The sequence below is a fragment of the Drosophila mauritiana genome, chromosome 2R, assembly GCF_004382145.1.
Source record: "Drosophila mauritiana strain mau12 chromosome 2R, ASM438214v1, whole genome shotgun sequence".
In the NCBI taxonomy this organism is placed as follows: Eukaryota; Metazoa; Arthropoda; class Insecta; order Diptera; family Drosophilidae; genus Drosophila; species Drosophila mauritiana.
The window spans coordinates 23,487,754-23,505,313 of record NC_046668.1 but is presented as its reverse complement, the minus strand read 5'-3'; the positions used below and the strand labels follow the sequence as shown (position 1 = coordinate 23,505,313).

At 36.9% G+C, this 17,560-nt stretch overlaps 1 protein-coding gene across 1 annotated transcript; it reads right to left on the bottom strand.

Annotated features, from left to right (window-relative positions):
• Window positions 1–13,214: 13,214 nt before the first annotated feature.
• LOC117138690 (protein krueppel) lies at window positions 13,215–16,044 on the bottom strand. Its single transcript, XM_033300948.1, has 2 exons — window positions 15,682–16,044; window positions 13,215–15,269 (listed from the first exon to the last, which is right to left on the bottom strand). The coding sequence occupies exons 1-2, from the start codon at window positions 15,704–15,706 to the stop codon at window positions 13,798–13,800; spliced, it is 1,497 nt and encodes a 498-aa protein (XP_033156839.1). The 5' UTR covers window positions 15,707–16,044; the 3' UTR covers window positions 13,215–13,797.
• Window positions 16,045–17,560: the final 1,516 nt, after the last annotated feature.

Here is a 17,560-nt window from a genome sequence, read left to right as displayed (position 1 = left end):
TAATATCGGCTTTGGTCAAAAAATAGCGAAAAACTGCACGTAGCTTGAAATAGTGAATATATCAAAGCAGGATTAGCTTGAATATATCTGTTAGCTTAAGAAGAAGTTCGTTGTTTTTTACATTTAAATACAATTTGGTATACTTTTAAGTAAACAGCTTCTTTTTCCAGCCAAAAGGCGAGAATTGCCATGGATGCCCTCCCCCCCCCACTCCTTTTCAACACAAACTACAATGGAAATTCAAAGCACTGAAAGGAGTAGCTTAGACGTATCATAAAAAACATGACATTTATTACGGTCTATTAGCGATGAGAAACGAGTCGAAGAGGGGCTGGATAACTTGTATGTGTTGGAGGGAGGTCATGCGAATCCTTTAGTGTTTTGAGGGTGAAGCGTATGTGCGGTCGCAGAAGGTGAAAGGCAATGATTTGTAATGTTTTCTGTGTAAGATTTTTATGCAAATATAACACACATGTATATGGGCACGGAAGTAAGACGGGGAAGTCAGCACTAAATGCTTACGCGTGCCGCTTCTGTGGCCACATACGCATATGTGACGACTGAACGGAAAAAGAGAGCTAAAGTTCAAGCTAGAATTGGAGTAGGAGGGAGTGCTGTACCGAAGGGCTGTGCCCTCGCCTTAAGCGTTTGTGTATGGTTGTTTTTTTTTTTTCTGTTTCACCACGCTGAAAGGTTAAATGTTGCCACTAGGCACATAATTTTGTCAAGTGCTGTCAGGGTGCCTTACACTCCATCCTAAGCTCTCACTTATTTGTGTTGTTTCTGATTGTTACGTGCAGAGCGTATAGTGCCTAATAGGAAATTAACAACTTAATTAATTCCATTGCCATTTATCTTCAGTCTGGAAACATACCTATTCGCCACGAAAAACAACAAAATTCTATTGGTCAAACTTTAACGTGTTTGTATCGTATTTTTTCTAACTTTAACGCGATGTGGCATTATTTCAAATAAGATATATTTATGCGAAATTTTGGGCAAACCTCATATACGTTTGGCTGATCCGACTCACCTTCTGAGGCACTATGAAATATAACAAAAAATAACTCTTTTGCCAAAGTCACAACAAGTAGCTTTCAAAAGTTTTTTACATTGATAATCTAATTGTGTACACAATAAATTTAAAAGTATACGGTTAACCTTTAAAGAGTCTAAACTACGAGTAACGGGTATAAAAATGTCACATTTATATAGAAAACATTACTTTAGTAACACATATTTTTTGTGTCCTAATTAACGCAGTTCCCCCTTTGAATATGATTAAATACAATTTTTACATAATAATCGACTTTAAAAGCACCAAACATATAATTTGAGTAATGTTTTTTATAAGGAGGCGACAACTAACAAATTAAAGGAAGCTAACTTCGACCACCTTATAAAAAAAGTCAAAAATAGTCCCTTGTTGAGATTTTATTTCGAACATGTCAACAAGAGTTTCTTTATTATACCCGATACTCGCAGAGTATAGATCAGATTCCTTTAAAAACTCGACTTTACCGTTCAAATAAAATTTCAAAATAGTTTGTTTATATTTCATTTGACATTGATGAGCACACAAATTTCTTTTCATTAATTTCTATCGCAAAACCATGTTTCATGTTATGAACTGTAAAATATTCATATGTGTTTTTGTACCAAGAAAACACATTAACAAAATTTGCCTGCGTCAAGTGAAACGTTGTCAAATCTGAATTATTCCTTGAATTTTCGGGCACTCACCTAATTGCATTAAAAGAAATGTCTGTATCAGGGAATGTCCAAAGGGCACCCCAAGCCCGAGCGAAGAAATTTGCAGATCCTTGCTTACTAGGCATATGTTGCTTCATCTTTTCTGACCCCGCATCCCCTCTAAGGTTGTCTGTCGCCTGCTTTCAAATTTTATGACATTTTTACTCGATGTGGTTCGGAGAACACGAAGGAAGGCGAAATAGCAATGTACTTTTAGTGTTCTTTCCTTTTAAAACAAAAACATTCTTTATTATTTTCTTAATTCTTCGTGTTGGTGTTTTTATGCATTACCTTTTAAGTTTTTATCTCCGTAATAATAGGCGTAATTGTTTAGGTAGTTTCACTATAGGCAGTGTCTAAAAGCTTTTTATTGTACGTAGTCAACGAAGACCACTTCAATATTTGAAAGCACGTATTTTGTCATAAGTCACTACAGTATATTCAACCAAGTTAAATGCTGTTGCACTTCGAGATCTAAGGAACTAAAAGCTAGACGGTTGATATTGAGCATACAGATTCTAGAGTCATAGAGTGAAATTTCGCGTATACATTCACACTAGCTGAGTAACGGTTATCTGATAGTCCGGGAAGTCTACAATAGCATTCTCACTTGTTTTTAAACGAATAGTGCAAGAAAATATAACTTATAAATCACATAGCCAGAAAGGAAGTTATAGGTGCGGATCATGGAGAGATCCAAAGGGCTTCAAATAAATACAAGCCGCTCATACTTAACTCACAAACTTAACTCAACATCCTTGTCGAAAAATGTAAAGTCTTGCTTTATACCAATCTACGGTAACGACATTGAGTGCGGAAGTACAAGGAATAGAAACTTGCGAAAAAATAAAATTAAAATATCGATCAACTGTGGTGGTAACGAACTCCAACCCTTAGCTTTGAGAATAATCAAGTAAGGCAGCAGACGAAACGGCATTATTGACGAACTAACATTGAGGAATGGCAAAAAAAGATGTGAGACATTATGCGGTTTTGTAGTTAAAGGAACGTATGTGTCAATATCCGATATATTAGGCGTGTTTAAAATAAAGTAGGTAAGTTGCCTAAATGTTATAAACCCCTGGTGCCGAGATAAATTTTAAAAAAATCTTTTGTTATGTTTCCTGCTATTTCTGTTAAGTTTATTCACCCTTTACAAATGAGCTAGATACTTGGCTGAAATAAGTGGGAAGCATGGGCAAGAGCACAAGGAGAAAAACACAATTTTCCACATTATCTCCCGACGCTGACGAAGGCTGCGCACTCGAAGACGTCGTTGGCGCGAGCTCATTCAAATTTTCTACTCTTGCTTTACACGCGCGGTTTTCGTTGTTTTCGCTTTTATATTTTTAATAGGTATACAGTTTTTTTCCTACCCCAGCTTCGAGGGTGGCACCTTTTTTTCAATGTCCCCTTTTAAATGGCGGCTGTGCCAGCTACTTTTGGCTGTGTCGGTCCGGTTCTTAAAACGGTTGCCAGTAACTTTCTGTGTATGTCGTGAACGTTGCTTATTCCACACCCATTCTTGGTTCCTTACGCTGTCTTCCACTTCTGCGTATTCCCATCTGCACTTGCCGGTATTAAACCTAATGTTAATTGTGTAATATTATATTTGAAAGACAACAAAAATGTAGGGTTGTATTTGACTTTCTAATGGAAAGACAGTTTTTTCTTGATGGGCAGCTGTCGCTGATTTTTTTTTACTTAAAAGTAAGATCGAAGTTTGTTATTTATAATTTAATTAATAGGAAACACCGTTAAGTTTCTGGGAATTTATGTTGTTAGACTATTAAGATTATTTAGTTTAAAAATCAAAAAGACATAATGCATGCACTTTTTAAGATGATTCACAAAAAAAATGTTGTTTTCGAAGTTCTGCGGTATCTCTTTGATTAATTAATTAAAGACTGTGACACTCTAGTAAAGTTTAAACCCTTTTAGCTTTTAATAATTTTTTTAGTAAATCTGATATTCCAACATTATATTGATATGATATGATATGATATATGATATTTCGAACATTAAAACCATACCTCTTTACTCCAGGAGTAATGGGTATAATTACCGCATCGATTTTTTCTCTTTTGCCATTCCTTACTTGAAAATTGGATTTGACGCTTACTCCCAGAGAAGTTCCCCTCTCGTGACTTTTGCTGTCGTTTTTTTTGGCTAGATCCCGCAGCCACTAGACAAAAAACCTTTGACACAACTTTTTTCAGAATTTTTAGGGGTAGTTCTTATTTTCTTTCTTACCACCCCTTTCACATCCTTTCATTCCGGAGCTTTCCTAATAAAAAGCCACCGTCAATTACAAAAAAGTCACGCGACTAAAAAAATAAGTTAAATTACTTGAGATTTAAAAACAGAAAGAAAAAATTCCATAACCTATGTTAGGTTAAATCATGAGTAGGCAAACTCGAGGAGTGATACAAATCCTTTAATCATCATATGTTCAATTTTAATAAATAATTATTCATCCAAAGATATATTGGAAAAAAAGATATAATGAAAAATTGCAACGCCTGGACTTTAAAGCCTTATTTAACTTGCAGTTTTATTTTATGTTTTCGGTAAACATACATATATGTGTACATGAGTGCTGTTTTTGATCTTATAGCCAAACTAATGTATTAAATCTTAGATACTTAAGATCTACATGCGATACAATGTCAATGTATTAACAATTCAAACTATGTGTAACTGTGATCTAAGTTTTAAAATCTCTTAATGTGTAGCTCGCATTGTTAATTTGTTTTTGGTCTAAATTACGATAAGGCAGATTGGTTTATTGGTACAAAAATGAAAACTCGACAAAAAACAAGAGTGTCGAAAATAGGGAAAAATTTGAAGTGTATAAAAGTGTGGGCGCGCAGTTTTGGGCGGTTTGTGAGCGTGGCAAATCATTTTTTGGCAAATCGATAGAAATACACAAGCCTTTTAAAAATATGAAAAAATATCAAAATAGTTTCCAAAAGTGGAAGCGAGGAAGTTTTGGGAATTTTGTGGGCGGTGGTCATGGGTCAACAAGTTTGATTTGCGTTTATGTTTCTAGAATCTGTATGCTTAATCTGAACCGCCTAGCATTTATATTTACTCTCGACGGACGGACGGACAGATGAATGGACAGGGCCGGATCGACTCGCCTATTGAGCCTGATCAAGAATACGCTTTCTTCTACCTTTTACATACTTTTAAACGAATCTAGTATACCCTTATACTCTACGAGTAACGGGTATAATTACAAATATGTTCCATATATATTCATATATATTTTATGTATATTCATATTCTAGTGGTAGTACCTGGCCAGCATATGTAGCTTTATGTAGCTTTTGCTTGATATTGATCAAGACCATTTTTTGTGTTCCTGCTGTGCACGTGTGTTTGCCAGTTTTTCATATTTACCTGAAAAGATGTCACGGAAGCAAGCAGATTTCTTATACAAACTAAACTATTGGAGAAAAAATGGGGCCGAGGGTGTGTGTAAGCAAGTACAATTTTCGGCTTGTTTGAACATGTGTCCTTTCTTTACCGTTTGACCGTTCTATATGAAAAAGGTATTTGGATCAGGATATGCTTGAAGCTGGCAAGGGTCAGAAGGAGCAATAGCACCGCGGGACATGCCAACGTAAATGGCAGGGGAAACTGTCAATACCAGAATTTAAGCCCGCAAGCCTTTCTGTTTAACCTGGGCGAGCAGCTGTCTAAATTGCTAATAGGCGTAAATGAGACGCCCAATGAATGCCAAAGGAAAGTATAATTTTCCTTTCTTAGAAATACAGAAAAGAAAATGACGTGTGCCGGTCGCATTCTTTACGCAAAATCCGTTGTTGATCTTCATCTGCATGTGCTGCCCCTAAATCGGGATTAATGCGAATGCAAAAAAGGGAGAAGGGAAAACTATATGAAAATCGAAAACCGAAACCCTTTTAAAATTCCATAAATCCCTATTGTGAGGTACATGCCGAAATCTGTCTATACCGTTTTTTTTTTACCAGCAGCCGGAATTTGCATACCCAAAAAATTAAATATTCAAAAAAGTGAGGCTGTGCCTGGCATGGCACACGACAAAGCACCCCTCATAGAGATTTTTTCTGTTTGTTACCCAGGCAACATTGAAACTCCTATGGCTGGGATAGCGACAACCCTTTTTGCACTTTTTAAAAGGGGTTTCCACAACTTTTAATTTGCATTTTGTTGCTTTGTGTTTCTGTTAGGACTTGAAAATCAAGTTTTAACTTACCCCTAAAGCTGACGGCATCAGAATCTCCCCATAAAACACAAATGCCTCATTTTTTTGGTACAGTTTTTTTTTTTTTAATTTTACAAGTGAATATTCAAGTATGTTCTGTAAGGGTTAAATCCGAAAAAGTGCTTGGGCATTTCAATAAAAAAAACGTGGGTCCCTTAGCATGTGTTCAAGATGATAAAATTGGGCTGATGTGGTAAAAAGACCTTGTACTGATGAAAAATTTAAAAATATATATTACATTATTTTTTGTTATGGTAAACGAAATTAAAAAACCCTTTGCAGTACATATTTATAATATTGAAACTGTCAATTTGGTTAGATGATTCTAATAATGTTTTATATAATGTATACAGTATTAAGTGGAAAGACAAGCATTAAAATATTTTTTTAGTAAAACCATTAAGATCTTGAAATTAGAAAATAATATAACGGCAGTGCACTATGAAATTCAAAAGCATCAAAGGGGTACAAAATCGCTGCCTTGCACGCAAAACAAAAGTTAATCACAAAATACATTACGGTGGATATAAAAAATAAATGAGAAAAAAAATAAAGCAGACGTGGGGTCGTTTTTTTTCCTCCCTTGATAGGGGTTAATTTAAATTATGCGCAACTCCAAACTGAAAGCGTGTCAGCTCTGATGATTGCGGCAGTATATGCCATTCTGAAGCTGATAATAAAGTATGCACGCATAGAGAAATGCGTTTTTTTGTCGATTGTTTAATTTGCAAAATATGCCTTCGTCTATGAAACACGCAGCGCTCACGCGTATGTTGCATGCATCACTTCTGTTAAATGTATTGATTCATGCTCGTAGTGGGTGTGGGACGCATTTTATAATAAAGTATACTAAACGGAAATCATTTTTTGTGTAACTCTTTGATACCAAATATGATTCAATTAAATTTTGTAATAAACTGCATGCAGAAAAAATTCACAAGGTAGAAATTCGTTGTTAGGCGCACTAAAACTCCAATTAAAAATTATAAGCAGGAGTTCTTAAGAAAAATTTTACGCGCAGTATCTGTAATACCACTTTGATAAGAATTTGTACATTAAGAAAAACTGCGTGGCCACCTGCGAAACCCAGAGCCAAATGATGCCGTTAAGATGCTTATGGCAAACGAAGGGCGCCAACTAGGGACACAAATACTTCAAAAGGCGTTTAAAAAAAGGAACAAAATGAAAGCTATGATACCCCATGCCGCAAAGAGGGTGGCTTAGAAGGGGTGGCAAATTTAATTTTGTACTTCGCATAAACTTAATTACTCGTCTTGGGTGGCTGGATGAGACGGGTGGAGAGGGTCGTCCAGCTCTTCAATTTCCTTGGGAGAGTCTGCGCAGTTCAAGACCTGCCTTTGCTTCGTTCATTACTGGTCGCGCTTAATGGAAAATATTAAATTATGTCCGCGGCACTGTGCTTTTTCTGGCTTCGCTTTGGATCCTTTGCTAATTTAACCCTCAGCTAGCCAGGATGGTGAAAAGCAAAGCCTTTTGTCTCTCCACTAGGATGCCGGCTTTCATTTGAGTGTCAAACAAAGTCATTTCCACGTTAATTGCACGCCATTTTGTTGATAGGCTGATTATCCTTTCATTTATGCAAAGTCGTTGCTGTTGTTAATTCATTTATTCCTTGCCTACATCCTGGTTATGGGTTTGTCTATCTCTTAATTAATGTTTTCGTTGTTGTTGTGCTAGGGAGTCATCTGATTAAAAGGATATAACGTCAAGCCCTGCTTTGTGCCAGGCCACTTGGGCGGATGTAAAAGGTAATTAAAATTTGTTCTTTGGAATGTTTAATTGCGTTTTAAATATTTAGTGGTGAATACCTCAGACGATTAAATTAAGTGGGTTATATTGAGGGCATATATCTCTACATATTATGTAGCTCGATTGATTCGATTATGTGTCTTGCATCGATGTCGATTCAATGTAAATTATTTGTCAAAAAAAAAAAAAAAACAACTGACGAGCCTATTCCTAAATTCAAGCGTCCTGATATTAACGTTCTGATTTCGGGATTTAACGTTTATACATTTCCTATCATTTTTATAAAGGAAGCCGAATGGATTTAAATATTCCGTGATTTAGTTTTGTCCTGTTGTATAGGAGACGTCATCACAAAATCTTTTGTTTCTTTTTGACACTAAGATTACTGCTATACATAGTTCAAAGACTTCGACGAAAATGGCACAACCGAAGCTGGAACCTTTATTATATAAGCGAATTACAAATCCATTAGGACTGTCTAGCAATATCATACGAGTACGATGGGCATTCGTAACGAAGCTTAATGGAACAACATTTAATAAGTGTTCTTAGAAAATCCTTTTTGACCCAAACTATCCAAAGCCCACATATAGGTAAAGCTTTATAATTAAATTGTGAAACCCAACTGAAACCTTTTGTTCTCAAATTGTATCTCTCTCAAAATTGACCGTTTCCACTTACCTTCATTCAACTTGCTATGATACATCTGATATGTATGATTCAGTTTTCATAATTTGATTAAAGCCCCCGTTGAATATACAAGTCCGCGAAAAACCACACACAACAAATCGCTAAAGACGTATCAACAGTTTGCCAAAACGCCCTCGCCCACACACTCAAAAACACATTCAAGTGTGTGTAGTGAATGATAGGTCGTTGATAGCTCACTTTCCATGGAACACATAATGTCAACAAGCCACACTCCTCCCTGACACGTCAGAGAACCACACCACCCATATAATTTTCAAACCTTTTTCACTTGATTTTTTCTAAACAAATTTTGCAAAAAGTAAAAGGGGAAGAAAGGGTCCACAACCTTCCCAAGGGGGAATAGAAATGCTAAACCGCATGAAAATTGCGTGTGCAGTTCGTCGTCATTGTTGGAAAATTGGCATTTCCGCTGTCAAAGTCCTTGCGGATTTTGCATGTAAATTTGTCCAAAATTGCCGAAAATTTGCGGTAAATAAAAACATATGGGTTAGTGCGTAAGTAATTCACCGAATGTTTATGTATTTACCAGAACTTTTGGTTTACAATTGGCAGTAAGATTATTTTGCGGGGTTAATAAAATTTGTAAAAAGGAAATTCATGATTAAAGATAAGTTATGAAGGGTGAATAAAGAACGCTAAAGTTCATATGTGCGAAGGAAATATATTTCGAAATATATTCTATTGTTTGGAATTGCGTTTATAGTCAAAATTACCATCATTTTACTTATGGATATTTTATAGCCTTGGCAAGTACACTTCTAAAGTCGTTTGAACCAATGTTTTAAAATACCATGTAGAGTTACCCGTTTTTGCGCTTCTCCTCTCCTGCGTACGACGTTAATTCCATGAATAATATACGCTCATTTCTTAAGCTTTCACGCTGACGTTCTTTAATACTCACTTTCTTGGCTTCATTTGTTTCTTCGTTCCTTTGCATCTAATTCAAAAGGGGTTGTTCCTAATTTTCGTTAAGGAAAAATGTCGTTTTGCTTATACATAGCTTTTGCTGAATATCTGAGAGTCTAAAATGAAAAATATAAATGAGTCGAAGAAATCGCTGAGAGCCGTCGCTTGAAAAAGCTTTGCTGCACGGGGTGCTGGGCGATGGGAAGCAAAAATGGAAACGTCTCAATGAGTTTAACGCTCGCTGCTTGATAATGAGTAGCGAAGGAAGCGAGTAAGCAAGCTAACCAAAAGCCGGGAAGCTTTGCCCCATTCCAGGTCGACGCTTTTCTTGGCTCTAACTGCGTTATACCAGGATTAAACTCTTTGATATGAAGGCAAAGGTGCAACAGGGACGCACGCAGGCTACCCTCTCTTTCCGACGCAGGTGGCCTCTTGCCGCCATGCTTCAGAATGAAGAATTTGAGGGATTGGTAAGGAGAAAAAGCAAAAGCACTTCGTATGCAAATGAGTTTTTCGTTATCGTTGCTGCTGACGCCACGGCAGGCTTCGCAGTCGCTGCTGTCCTGTTTGAGAGGGTTGTTTTTCATTTTAACTTGCCGTAATTTTTTGTTCTTTCTTCGCTTCTTCTACGTGTACTTGAAGAAGGGCCAATCTCGAAAATTTCCAGCGTAATTAGTATGAGTAGAATTGTAAAATTATAATGAGTCTTTTTTCGCTTACACACTTTCTTGGTGTGTACCATTTTCAAGAGATGAGGTAATTTCTTCCTACCTATATTCTACCATTTTGCAAGAATTCGGTTGTAGGCAACGTCTCAGATAGTTAGTCTTGATCCCGATCCCTTGCTAATTGTGTTTGTCCAAATTTGCATGACCTGCGAAGGTCCCGCTGGCTTAGATTGACCCTTGTCGTTCGCATGTGTTTTTGTTTCTTTTTACTATTGTTTAAAATAATACTGTTTGTCCCTAGGTGGTAGACTTATGCTTCTGGTCTACAGAAATTTATTTTCTATGCTAAAGGATGAGCAAGATATATACAAATTTGTGGATAAGCCTAACCTTAAAACATAAGAAAGAAAACTGTATAACGAACTCTATTCATGTAAATTAAATTTTTTACAGAAGGAACCACAAAAATACTTGAAAGTTCAGTTATGCGTTTTATAACATGGCCAAAACGTTTTTCACATATCTTTAAAAATTAGTACAAATTTTATTTGTTACATGTGTTACCCATTTTTTAACGAAAATAGTATACCCCTTTTTCTCGAGTAACGGGTATAAAAAAATAGTTAACACTTAAGTTGTAAATTCAATTCATATGATTTTGACTTTGGGACTTATAGAACCATCGAGTTCGAAAAGTTTGAACTATGGAAGCTGACAAATAAAGGGAAGTATGAGGTGACCCCTCCCACACCCAATCCATATTTCATTCTATCCGTCCGTTTACTTTTAGGGAGCATATAATAATGTCTTCCTTGGATAGGCGTCAGTCGGAGAATTTGCGAGCAGAAGTCTGCGTCCTAATTCTTATTTTCGGACGTTGCAACCGAACCGCGTCGGCGGTTTTTATTTTTTCATTCCTTTGCGGATTGGGGGTTCAAAAAAGATATATGTACATGTACACCTCAAAACAGGTATTTACCAGTTTCTTCCCGTTTCTTATTTAAACTTATTTATAATAAGCTTTTATTAGTAAAATGGTGGGTAAACAGTTTTATCATACGTTTTATTTGTTTAACATTACGTTTCACTTTTTAATTATTGAATTGTTTTTATATACGTATACGCTCATAGAGTATGTTTACAGAAGTCTAAGCGAAGAAAGTCTAAAATGCTAATAAGCAGCACAAAACGTGAGCATTTGTCCTGCGTCTCACTCTTTTACACCGTTGTATATAAATGTGTAAGTACATAAGACGTTATTTATGTAATACTTGTACATACAATTTTATATATAGGGGGCTGACAGGATGAAGCCTTTTTTGGCTGTTGAAAGGGGCACAAAGAAGAGAAGGCGTCAGTTCCGCGGCATGGCTGAACGGGAGGCGATGGGTATGAGTGGGTGGTGTCGACTTTCTTTCATAGCATTGTAGATGTTTGCTCTCTCTCTCTCTCTCTCTCTCTGGAGATTAAATGGAAAAAACACTGTGACATTTTCTGACTGCGCGGCGCGATTTTTATATTCGTTTTTGCTCAGCTGCTGCCGTTGCCTGCAGACGTAAATTTAAATTCCAGTGAAGGGATGAATAAAGGGGCTGGGCGTGGGGAGGAACGTGGCGACGGTATTAGTGGGGCGTCTTGTGGCAAATGTAAAATAATGCGAAAGGGCTTCGTTTGCATAAATTAAAAATTTATGTAATGCTGCCCGTTTTCGCTTTTACGAAAAATCGAAGAAAGCTGTGGGTAATTTTCTATATCGGGGTTGCTTCTTTTCGAATAAATAAATTTTTTTGCTTTACACAATATTCCAATATGTATATATATTATATGTATTTCTTGTTGGGTTTTTCAGACCGCATTTTTAAATTTAACATAATATATTTTGGTTTTTAAGTAATACATAGTTAATCAGTATGCATACGTATGTATTTATTATTGAAGAAAGTAAAACATTAAATTAGAGAAGAAATAGTTATGACAAAAAGTAACAGTTTCGTTTACTTATTTTATGGTAGACTGTCATATCTAATGCAATCATGTACCATAATATACATTTTCTAGTTTATATTTCCTGACGTATTTTACAAGGTGTATGAGTGTATCATATGTCTTTAATGGGTTTAATATTAAAACCCCATAATTAACAGATAACTCTTATTTTTGGATACATTGCACATCCCTAGCCACAGTTAGGGTTATAATTTATTTACATAAAAATTGACTTGTGATTTTATATATTTAATTATATCTATCGGTTTAAACGTCGAATGTTGCTGTACACAATTAATATGATGTCTTTCGGGCGCTGACTTTCAAATGATTAGAAGTGCACTCTCTATTTTTGTTTATAGCTCTTGTATTCTTTTAATCTTGAGGAACTTGTATACCATACATTTGAATGAACAAAGAAAATTACATATTAATTTGTTACATTATTATGACTACAAAGTTTTTAAATAAAAGCAGTAAGATTATTGGCTTACCAATGAATAGAACCAAAAATTACACTAAAATTATTTCAAATTATTATTGTTATATACAACCTTAAATACTTTTACATCTAGTTTGAATTGGCCTAGTATTCAAAATTAATTTCTTACTTAGGTGCTTTTAAATATGCATCAAAATTGTAATACATATAAATTTTTTATGCTTCTTAGTTTATATTCCCAAGTGTTGTATATAAATTCAGTTGAATTGTACGATTGCCAAATTGTTGAATGTATATACTGTTTAGCTCACAACAATTTCGATACAGAGGTATTGGAGGTATTTGGTTATAGCAATTTCTTCCTGTGTATTTGGTTCAAGTCTTACAATTAAAACTAATAGTCACGAGTGTTAAGACAAGTGGGATTACTATACTTTCAATACTCATTGATCTACATAAGCTTATGATTTTGGAATATATATTAACGTTTCTTATAGTTTGCAACAAAAAAAAAAAAAAAACGATTTTCAAAAATGGATGCGTAAACGGTGTTTAAGTTTTTGAAATATCAAATAAAAACGGAATCAGTTAAATATAAACGTTACCATTGTTTTTCTTTTTTATTTATTGTTTATATATTAAGCAGCAACAATTAAACCAAATATTTATTGAAGTATAAATATAAAAGTGTATATTTAAAAATGAGCTTAAAAAAACAGGATTAACTCAGTTTTTATATCTAATAATAGTTTCAAATAGTAAATGCAAACAGAACAATTAGCGAACAAATGTTTTTTTATTATTTAACTTAAAGTTAGTTTTGATTTGAAGATTATTGGCATTGTTTTCTTAAAGAATTTGATTAAATTATAAAAAATTAAGCTAATAAATTAAATAAAATTATTTATAGATATCCTAATTAAACTTTGTGTCTTTTCATTTTCTGTTACAATGCATGTTTAGAGCGCCGATTACTTTACAATTGGCAGCTGCGTAAGCTGAATATGTACAATTTAAGATTCCGAACCTAATAATATAACTTAAATTTAAGGTAAAGAATGGCACGACATTTTCGATTTAATTTGGTGGGGTGTGGCGGTAACAAGCATATGGCATGGCTTACTTTGTACAATTTCAAGTTTTTTTGTATGTATTTCTTTTAACTTGTACTTATGATTAAATTCCTGTTGCAACAATTTTTACTTTCCACTTCGAAATAGCAAAATTTTCAATTTTGTTTTAATAATTGCCAGTCAATTTCATCAAATGAAAACTGATTAGGGCTATGTACAATTCGGTATGGTAATGGCCTAATGTTGTTGATGGCCCATATATGAAGCCGCGGCATCATCTAAATCATACAAGTCAATATCATCGGTTTGCTCGTGAGATCCGATAGAGCGAGGAGAGTGCATGCTCAAATCCTCCGGCTCGGTTTGCTCTGGCATATCACTGGGTACGTGAGGGATTTGCGGTGGAGGTAGCCGGAAAACCCGACGAATGTCCTGTGCCTTGCGCCGTGCTATGCTGCTGCAATGTCCATCCACAGAGCTGGCTCCATCTTCAGACAAATCCAATGGACCATCGTCCTCCGGTGTCGCTTTTTCCATGTCGACCGACTCATTCGAACCTCCGTAGGTGGCACACATTGCCGCAAATCTATTCGTGGATGCCTCGATTGCCATTGCGGAGATTGCCAAGGGGTAATCTCCACTCATGGCTGGTGAAAGCGCGGGAGTAGGCGGCGACTGAATGCCACACTTGTGATTCATTAGATGGTGGCGCCGTCGGAACTTCATGTGGCAGCGTTCGCACTCGAACGGCTTTTCGCCGTTGTGTACCAGCATGTGGGACTTAAGCTGATTGGAGTCACTGAATTTGCCATCGCAGATTTCACAAGTATAGGGACGCTCTCCAGTGTGGACACGCAAATGTCTTCTAAGATTGGCCACCTGAACGAATTGACGATCGCAGTGTGAGCAATGATATGGTTTTTCTCCAGTATGCAATCGCATGTGGGTTTTTAAGTGATGGTCACGAGTAAACCGCTTGTGGCACTCCGGGCATTCGAAAGGCTTCTCACCGGTGTGGGTGCGTTCGTGGTTCTGAAGCACGTGCTTATAGCCAAAGCTGCGTGAGCAGATTTTACAGGTGAAGCTTTTGTCGCGAGATGGATCCTTGGAGACAGCGACACATCCAGCATTTCCACCCGCTCCGTCGTGCGTCGAATTGGGAGAGCTGCCACTGGAAGGCGGAGATATTGGGCCTCCCGATGTATGGTACATATCGTTTACACTCATGCTGATCTCGGTCTGAAACTCCTTCTTAACCGACAATTTTCGAGCCTTCTTCGCTGGCTCATGGTGCTGGGGAGTGCTGTTGGGGGAAGTTAATGGGTGCTTGCCACTACCTAAAGGAGTGGACAGCGGCGAGTGCGGGCTGGCTGGCGGCGAATGTAAATGCGTGCCCTGGGGCGGGAGCGACTGTTGGGCAGCCCAAGCCCCAAACAAAGCCGCCGGATTGTGTGGAAAGAGAGTGTTGGCCAATGTGCTCATGGGCAGTTGGGCCATGAATGCGGCAGCCTGACGGTTTGCAGCCAGAAGTTGGGTAGGTGAGAGCATTCCAAAAGCTGAGGCTGCGGCCGCCTGTTGGAGACCCATAGCTGGGTAAATCGCAGCGGCGCTTGTTGCTGATGTGTTGGCCGACATGGGGGGCGATAGCGACATGGAACGGTCCAGATGAACGTCCTCTTGTTTTATGCCAGCTAATGCAGCAGCTAAGGCTAAAAAAAAAGCAAAAGTTAGTTGGGTTATCTTTTGGAAATGTCTAGTTACTGATGTGACCCTTTCCTAAGAGCAACGGTTTAAAAGAGAAAAAATGTTTACATATGATACATGTGTGAGAGAAAGTTTCGTACGGAGAGGACTCTTAATATATTCGCAGCTCTCTATTTTCGTCTAACTAGTTTTTGTTTTGGTTGATTACGAGTTAAGTGCCGGTTCCTGTCCAAACATGTAAACAAATTGTAACTTGTCTGTGTGTGTAGAAGTGTGTTTTGTATTTCTTAAATTTGTATTCGGTATACTAAAGATATCGGACTAAACTGTGTTTAATTATGAGAAAGTGATCGGGGACACTAGAACTTCCAGATAGTTTACAAATTTGGGAATCTTTTAATTTGGGCTAATACTTACTTCGCGTTTGTGCGTCTTGAAGCATTGATATGGATATCAACAAATTTTTCTTGTGCTTCTAATTTTGTGCTCGCGCAATGTTTTTCCCCACACAGCAAACACCTTTAATATTCTCCTTTGTAGTTTTGTAGCTTTAGTTTTTTAGACAACAAAATTTCATTTGAGCAATTTGTGCGCACTTTCAGGGATATGAATAATTTCTTTAACACTTTTGTACTTTGAGGTAGAGAGATTTCACTAAAATTTTCTTTTATAAAAATTCACCGATTTAGCAAAATGAGGTAGTTGAAGTTTGATTCGATTATATTACACGCGGTTGTGTGTGGCACAACAAATGGTTGTTCCTTTCGCTGACAGAGCCAAATCACGACTGATACAAATTCGCTGCGTGAGCTAACTATAAGTACGCTCTGTCTCGGCGAAAGATTCTCACTCACCCTCGTACGCACGCAGACCGGGACTCAATTGGCTCTCCCGCTCACACGCACGCAAATAAGCGTGCAAACAGGAAGGGAAATCATCACGGCGAAAGCGAAAAACGATCCCCAAGCCTGAGCAGGTAAAGTAAAAACTGGGTACTTCGCTGAGTTGAGTGAGTTGGTTTCATCGATTCCTTTTTATACCTAAAAGTGCTAATTTTTCATATGCAAATTGGTGCGAACGAGACAGCTAGAGGTTCCTTTCAATGCCATAGATATATAGTCAGCTAGAGTCAAATATGGACGATGTGGTTTTTTAACATAGGTTGTCGATGAGAATTATCTTCGCTGAGTAGAGGGTTTTATGACCTTTGCGTTTCTAGTCAGTCATAAAACATAAAAAATCAAAACTATGTGTTGACCATTAAAGGACATTTTTTAATGCTTATGACCACTTCCGCTTGTGTTTTTTAGAGCCTTCATAAAAACTGCACTTGCAGGAATATTACACCACATAAAGATCACATAGGAGTTTTTAGAGTTACTAAGGGACGCACAACAAAAACTCACTCAGATGTGCCTTGGTCATTTCCCCTTTTAACATTTGAGTTATAGGAAATAACTAAGATGTCTAAGAGGGATGAACGCCAATGGAGTTCTGGGCGAAAATGAAACAGCGAGAGCAAAAGAGCCAAAAGTCATGAAAAGAGATGTCGCGGACGGGGTTGAATTTCAAGCGTGCGCTGTACGAGTAAACAGGAAGTAAACAAAACATCGGCTTAAGGAGTGCAGAAAGTAAGAAAGAAGGTCGACTGTTTTTTTTACCAGCTAGACTGAGTGAGTTTTTCGTCTTCCTTGTAGCCTGTTGAGCAAAGTCACAAAGTGGAAGTTCAGTTTAATGGACAACTAATTATTGGCACACGTCTAAAAAAGAAATCGTAAAAAGAAACTAGTAAAAAACGGATTCAGGTAAAAAGAAAATATCATAAAAAACTGTTAGAGAGCTGCATCGTTGAAATTTTTTTTGCTTGCATGGACGTTTTCTGTGACTTTTGCGGATTGACTTTTAAATGGTTTTATGTAGATTTTTATGGCAAGGACATGCTATGTTAAATTTATGTTGAAAATGGGTGCAGATCGGTATTTTTGGTTTGGTAGGTAGGCCAAGGACGCTCAGAGCTCACCGGGTGGTAAATTTGAACTACCGTGGATTTTAAGAAAGTGAAACCAAAGAAAAGCAGAAAGGCACACACATATCCTTGCTCCGCATAATGTTACGTAAAATTAGGATGGTTTTGTCATCGAATGTTCGACTTCATCGAAAGACTTTCACCATAACAAAATTCGCAGAAGGCATTAAATAATATGCAAGCAAAGCGCTTAAAACTGACCCTATTGATAAGAAATTCTTTACTTTCGGGCTGAGCTGACCGGTTTTAGCAAATCTTCATACGATTCCT